General features: G+C 42.9%; 1 protein-coding gene across 1 annotated transcript in view; it reads left to right on the forward strand.

Annotated features, from left to right (window-relative positions):
- The first annotated feature begins 1,033 nt into the window (after positions 1–1,033).
- LOC123119812 (golgin candidate 6) overlaps positions 1,034–7,265 on the forward strand; it is an 8,507-nt gene continuing 2,275 nt past the window's right edge. The window contains exons 1-18 of the mRNA XM_044539742.1: positions 1,034–1,214; positions 1,312–1,387; positions 1,679–1,731; positions 1,870–1,997; positions 2,088–2,287; positions 2,379–2,452; positions 2,537–2,606; positions 3,140–3,193; positions 3,289–3,384; positions 3,539–3,589; positions 3,668–3,757; positions 3,886–3,999; positions 4,091–4,162; positions 4,262–4,447; positions 4,680–4,780; positions 5,025–5,073; positions 5,517–5,582; positions 5,845–6,603. Coding sequence (XP_044395677.1) covers positions 1,325–1,387; positions 1,679–1,731; positions 1,870–1,997; positions 2,088–2,287; positions 2,379–2,452; positions 2,537–2,606; positions 3,140–3,193; positions 3,289–3,384; positions 3,539–3,589; positions 3,668–3,757; positions 3,886–3,999; positions 4,091–4,162; positions 4,262–4,447; positions 4,680–4,780; positions 5,025–5,073; positions 5,517–5,582; positions 5,845–6,603 — 2,226 coding nt within the window. The 5' untranslated portion in view covers positions 1,034–1,214; positions 1,312–1,324. The remainder of the gene's footprint in view (positions 1,215–1,311; positions 1,388–1,678; positions 1,732–1,869; positions 1,998–2,087; positions 2,288–2,378; positions 2,453–2,536; positions 2,607–3,139; positions 3,194–3,288; positions 3,385–3,538; positions 3,590–3,667; positions 3,758–3,885; positions 4,000–4,090; positions 4,163–4,261; positions 4,448–4,679; positions 4,781–5,024; positions 5,074–5,516; positions 5,583–5,844; positions 6,604–7,265) is intronic.

The following is a 7,265-nucleotide window of genomic DNA, read 5'->3' on the forward strand; positions in this document are numbered from 1 at the left end:
ACCCCAGCAATTTGGCACACCTCGGCGCCCCCTACCTCAAAGATGATGTTGTACCGAATACATGGGACCAAGCAGAAGTATTTGTACCACAGGTCAAAGTGGGTTTCACAGCCGAGGAAGGCTTCGCATAAAGCGACGTAGCCGGCTATGTGAAGGATTGAGTGGGGCGTGAGGTGATGGAGTTGGATCCCATAAAACTTCAGGAGACCCCGGAGGAAGGGGTGGATTGGAAAGCCTAGCCCCCGGAGAAGGAAGGGACGAAGCTTACTCGCTCGTCACCCTGCGGCGCCGAGAAATTATCATTGAGCAGGTCGCCGTCCAAAGCAACCAAGCCAGGCCGAATCCATCCAAATTCTAGGTCAGGGAGGTATCCCTGGGTAGCAAGATGATTCAGTTGCCCTTGAGCAACCAAACAACTCTTCCACTCTGCTTCAAGGGGACCGGCGGGACGGATAGACGAGCTAGGGATGTTCCCCATTATGTTGAGCTTTCGAAGCAGCAATGGAGGCGAGGAAGGAGACGAGATCCGCGTGAAGGCAATGGAAGGGGTGGAAAGGATGTGAAATCTTTGACGTATTTCCTTTACTTTATATAAAAACACTTGGTTGTGGGGTAATAGGACGCTTGAGTCTCGCAGCGGTAAATCCGCGTGTTTCCCAGGTGTTGTGCCTTACATGCGCACATAGATCTAGACGGGCGTTGATGGTGCCGCTAAAATAGAATTCGGGGCCACCATAACTCTTCTGTCTTTTGATTAGACATATGAACATGAGCGGTGTGTCCAAAGACTATCAGCGGGGACCCATGATTGGTCCTCGGAAGGGTTTGCTTGTCTCATAAGGTATATACCTCGTCGCAAAAAATCTCAAATCTAATTACCTCAGATCGAAAATTAATTCGAAATACTAAAATATCAAGATCATCGAACTCGCCACCGAAGCCGAAGACCGAGAGAATGTTGAGCTTGTGAGAGGTGCCGTAGAAACCCTTGTGAGCGAGAGCATTTCCACGGTTGCTCTTGCTTCGGTGCAAACAGTGGAGGAGGTATGCCACGTCACCTCAGCAAGCAAACCAAAATCCCCCGTGACCCCGACTCCATCCAGCCTGCCTCCCACCCCTCTCCCCCCTCCCCGGTTGCTTCCCCGTCCAACCCCCTGATCTCCAGTCCCCACCTCACCTCCGCCGCCGCCGCGGCGATCTTTCCCGGTTCCCAGGTCAGAGCCGCCTTCCCTACCAAGAATACGCACTGTGTCTGCTAAGTCTTCTTCAACCTATATGATCCGGCTAACTGTTCCTCGCTACTCCACACAGGCGCTCGCGATCCATGGACTCCCGGTCGATCAACCTTCGGGGCTTCGCCGGAAGCGCAGGAAAAAATATCATGCAGGTGCACACCCCCTCCCCCCGCGACCTTAATCGAACCCGTCCCCGGCCGCTCCTGCTCCTCCCTGTCACCGACGCACCCTAGGTCGGAGCCCGACGAGGCGTTTTGCCGGTCGTATGAACGAGTTCTAGTCTCATAGGGTGTTATGTCCTTTTTTTAGCATGGAGTGCTTCATTCCGTTGGAGCTCGTGCTCTAGTACCAGTTGGGCCAATGTGATGCCATGATTTCATCACAAGTTGGTGGAGCAAGTTTGATGTTTACTAACTCCATGTTCTGTTGGTGTTGTTTCACAGGGGATTGGGGGATTCGTTTTCGGCAACGAGGCGTCCGAGTCCAAGGAAGATAGGTAGGCAATTCGGCATGAAATTTGTGTTCAGTCGTGTAATCATACTTTTAGGCTTAAATTGTTGCCTGAAAAACATAGCACCTGATTGACATATGCCACTTTTAGGGAGTGACCCTCTAACTGCATTATGTTGTGCAGCTATGTCGAGAGATTCCTCGATCGCATAAGCAACGGCACCATGCCTGATGATAGGAGGTCTGCCATGACTGAGCTACAGTCCCTCGTGGCGGAGAGCCGTTCGGCTCAGATGTCTTTTGGAGCTATGGGTATCTCATTTCACTTGGGTCCTTGGTATTTGTAGATTCATCTCTATGAGGGACTGACGTGTGATACATTCTTGCTAATTTGCAAAATAGGCTTCCCTGTCCTTCTCAACGTTTTGAAAGAAGACCGTGAGGATGTTGAGCTCGTCAGAGGTGCCCTAGAAACCCTTGTGAGCGCGCTGACTCCTATTGAGACGTCACAGGGACTGAAAACTGAGGTCCAACCGGCATCAATGAACTCTGATTTGCTTTCTCGAGAAACAGACAACATTTCTCTTCTCTTGAGCTTACTGGTGAGTTTACATTCTTTGCTTTTACTGCATGTAACTCGCTTTACCTGCTTCATCTGTCATGATTTATTTCTCCCTCCTGTTTGGTTCAAAGACAGAGGAGGATTTCTATGTGCGATATTACACAATCCAGCTTTTAACAGCGTTACTTACAAACTCGTTGAAAAGGTGCCCAGTAAGTCTTTTTCTGTTGGGATGCATCCACTACACTTTAAACCTTTTTAACTCCTTTTTATCCTTTTGGTGTTTCAGATTACAGGAGGCAATTCTATTAATTCCCCGTGGCATAACAGTTTTAATGGACATGCTTATGGACCGCGAGGTTTAGCACCAACCTCTTTTCTCCTCTTCCTCTAAAGAAGCACACATGCTATCCAGACATATCTATTGTGCTAATATCAGTTTGCTTATCCTAAGTTATCCACGCAGTAGTAGTCTAATGCATGTGGAAACGCTTTATGGTTACAATGTGTGAAATCAGTTAGCAGCATGACTTCGATTTACAACATGAAGTAGAGATGTACAATCATGTTGATTTGGACCCTTATCTGTTCTTCTGAAGGAGTTGATATACGTGCTGTACGAATAAATTATATTATTAGATGTTATTTACTCCAGTAGCACCTCCTCTATCTTAGGCTGCAGTATGGGTTAATCATTTGAAAAAGCTAAAAAATGCAGTTCTTTTGCAAATGCTGAAATTACTTTCTGATGGGTGCAATCCACAAGTCATGCTAAGTTATTGTTGAGTTCCCAGCAATCCAGCATCATCAATTTATAACATATTTTTACTGCTTTGTTTCTTTACTTGCCTGGTTATATAGCTCATATGGGTATCTTTGATGCATGTTGAAGGTCATAAGGAATGAAGCACTATTACTTCTTACTTATCTGACCAGGGACGCAGAGGTTACTCTCTTATATTCTTGGTTGATTTATTATGTTCCAGATATCAATTCGAACATATATGTGTAATACTAAATGACTGGTAATCACCCTTTCAGGAAATTCAAAAAATTGTTGTATTTGAGGGTGCATTTGAGAAGTTGTTTAGCATTATTGGGGAGGAGGGATTTTCTGATGGAGGCGTCGTTGTTCAGGTGATTATCCAGGAACCATATTATATGATCTGATCTGATCCGCTGTGTACCCGAATTGTCTAAAAGTTCTGGTTGTTCAGCTTCCATTTGAAAGCTGTTTTTCAATTTGTATAAAACTTTGTTGGTGCTAATCTGTTCTTTTTTGTTGGAGCAGGATTGCCTTGAACTTTTAAATAATTTAATACGGAACAATGCGTCCAATCAGGTATGTTTCTATCAAACAATTGTTTTGAAGTGTTAGATGGTCATATTTTTCATTGACATTACTTTGTGCTAATATCAGATGCTTTTGAAAGAGACAATGGGCTTTGACCCATTGATATCAATACTAAAGATTAGGAGAGGCAGTGCATTCAATTTTACCCAACAAAAGGTACACCATTATAAAATCACCTATATAGCCTCACAGATAGATTACTCAAACTGACAAGTAGTTCTGTTTGGCCCAAAAAGCCTGTATTAACAATACTTTGCTGAAGTTAAAACTCTTGTCTCTTTTAGACGGTAAATCTTCTCGGTGCCTTACATACTGTCGAACTGCTTTTGATGGGGGGCCCACCGGGTGAAACAGGTAAAGATACTAGCAAGATCACCAATCAAACTGCACTAGCTCAGGTACCCTTTTCTCCCTTTATATCTTTTCTAGTCGACTACCTTATAACATGGAAGTAAGTTTCATCATATGGGCTTTACTAATAAATGACAGAGAAACATTCTTGACCATCTTCTATTATTGGGCGTTGAGAGTCAGTGGGCCCCTGTAGCTCTTCGCTGTACGGTGAGTCCCTTATAACAGTCGAGGTACCATTCAACTATATGTATGATAGTTTTACTAAGTTATGTTGTTGGATGTTCGTACACTGTTCATTTTTTCCAGGCATTGCGGTGTATTGGCAGCTTGGTACTAAGAAATCCTCAAAATCTCGATTCTCTTGCAAGCAAGCAAGTCGGGGAAGAACCTCATGTTCAGCCTGCACTGAATGCGATCTTAGCTATAATCCTGCGAACCTCCGTAGCACAGGAATTTGTTGCTGCTGATTATGTCTTCAAGTGTTTCTGCGAGGTGATCTTTTTCCTGATATTTTTTCTGGTTCAAATAATCATGAACATGTTAGTAAGGAGATAAGGAGACATTAAATGAGGCAATTAGTATTTTTCATCATTTTGATCAGATTTTCAGTTATAACTTCTTAAGTAGAATATTGGCTATTCTTTCTGCTAAAATTTTTGGTCTCCTTTGGTATATCGGTATGTGTAAGCACATAATAACTAGTAGTTTTCTCTTTTTGGAACAGACAAATCCCAATGGCCAGGCATTATTAGCATCAACTATTGCTCCACATCCAAGCCAAGGAACTGCTACCCATGGTGCTTCTAGTGACATGCCATTTGGAAGGTTAGTCTATGGTCCTTCTGTTGCATTTAGTACAATGGGAGCATTATCTTTTGGCTCTAATTATGTTGTAATTTACTGCTGAGATCACCTATACCTACTGTACTAGAGATGGCCATTTCTGTCATCTCCATAACATGTCACTATGGTTGCTGCTGTTTCTGCCACACTTCATGATGCTTTCTGTAGTCTGAATTCTATCACCCATAAAATTGCACCTTCACTTATGTTACCATTGTAATGGCAGTGCACTTCTGCAAGCTCTGGTGTCAAGTGATGTTAATGGAGATATGGAGGTAATGTCTTCTAATACAAACGCACTATTCAACACACCGGATAATAGATCTCTTTAAATTTGGTCCAAATGATTATAAATCAATGCCCTCTGCTGCTAGTTCTTTTGGACATACAAACAGTGCCATACATTCTTTCTTTGCTGTTTGACCTTGCTGTCATTCTGCCTCCATTCTTCACTTCAAATTTGATATATGCCTCTTCAGTTTATTTTATGACCAAGAGGCTGGATGCTGTGATCATTGTTCGAGTTGTTTTTCTATTGTATACATATATACGATGTAATCTGAATTGAATTCCTCATTTAGTAGTGTTCTAAGGAAGTCTTATTGTCTAGTTTAGAATGAGAAATTTGATTGTTCGAGATGTCATGTAATCAATATCTGCAGTTTTCCTCTCTCTTATCTGATTTAAAAAATCTGACGATTGATCCTAAAATTTGCAGGCATGTTGCAGAGCATCTAGTGTTCTTACTCACATAATCAAGGACAACTTGCAATGCAAAGATCGCGTATGTTCCCTTGCAACTTTTCATTGTCTGAATTTTACGTGTACAAAGTAGGCTGGAGAACCAACTACCCACTGGCTGAGAATTAATTTTTGTGTAATTCCACTTGTCTGAATTGAACATATTGATGAGATTATCTAACAAATGGCTGACTCTATTATTAATATGATTTTCTTGCATTGATTAACTGTTGAATTACAAGTTCACAACTAACATAAACCAATGCAGCTTCAATGGGTGGCTTTCTAACAACTGAACTTTTCAGGTATTGCAAATTCAGCTTGAAACACCTACGCCATCCTTGGGACGCACCGAGCCTCTCTTGCATCGGATTGTTACGTGTTTATCCTTTGCAGCTTTAGCAGAAGGAGAGAATGACCAAAGCAGTCAATCAGAAGGATCATATATTCAGCCTGTTATTCTCCGGCTACTCATCACATGGCTTGCGGACTGTGCAAATGCTGTAAATTGCCTTTTGGAATCAGCGGTACACCTAAACTACATAATCGAGCTTGCTGCGAATAAACGTTTCACCGGTTGCGTCCGTGGATTAGCTGCTGTTGTTTTAGGTGCTTGTGTCCTCAATAATGCAAGCCGTGAGAAGGGCCGAGATGCCTTTGCTGTTGCAGATGCTATAAGCCAAAAGATTGGCCTTACTACATACTTTTTGAGGTTCGATGAGCTGCGGAAAAGCTTTCTTCACCTACCATCAGGGCAGCAGAACCACAAGCAGCTTTCACGGTCAAGTGCAAACAGTATGTCTGATTTCCAAGAGATTGAAGAGGAGGAAACAAATAAAGGCGATCAACATCCAGTCCTTTCGGAAATTTTTGATTCACAATTCGTTAGTTTACTCAGTAAGCTTGAGACTGATATTAGAGAATGTATAATGGATCTCTTCAGTCGAACAAAGACTGCAACTGCAGTTCTACCTGTTGAGTTGGAGCAGAAGAACGGGGAGGTTGACGGAGAGTATATCAAGCGGTTGAAGTCATTTGTAGAGAGACAGTGCAACGAGATGCAGGTTAGTTTCCTATTCATTACATTAATTCCAAGCAAAGAATTCATCTACCCAAACTAATCCTGCCATTCTCACAAAAAAAGGTTTTTGCACAATTTCTGATAATAGTTTACATGAGCGCCAAGTTGTGTATGAAAAAGAAATATCCTTCCACGTGTAAATACTGAGGTTCTGTTGGTATGATCTTAGCAACAAGTAATTGTTCTTGAATCAGTTTATCGCTTCTATATTATGATGTGGTGAATAGAATTTAAACCATAGAGGCCTGATTGGTTGAAACCTAAGAATACCTGAGCATGGCAAACTTTTTTGGCTAACTTGTAGCCAAGAAAAATGGAGCCACATTCTCAAGCTTAGCTGAAAGATTACTCTATGACGAATGGCCAATGGGCCATGCGGCTAATAAAGTGTGGCAAACCATAGATTGGGCAGTGAATGAAACATGGCCTAGCTTTCTTAGGCAAGCTGTGGCAAACTGTGCTTAATGAATGTTGGGCTAGCTCTGTAATTATCTATGTTTTTAAGGCGGTAAGGCGAGGCAAGGCGCTGGGGGGGCGCCTCACTGCCTAAGCGCTAAGGCATAAGGCAAGGCGACGCCTTAGAGAGTTCTAAGAAGTAGCAGGAGAGGAGGGGGAGGAGGATCTGCTGGAGAGGAGGGGGAGGCG

The sequence above is a fragment of the Triticum aestivum genome, chromosome 5D, assembly GCF_018294505.1.
Source record: "Triticum aestivum cultivar Chinese Spring chromosome 5D, IWGSC CS RefSeq v2.1, whole genome shotgun sequence".
NCBI lineage: Eukaryota > Viridiplantae > Streptophyta > Magnoliopsida > Poales > Poaceae > Triticum > Triticum aestivum.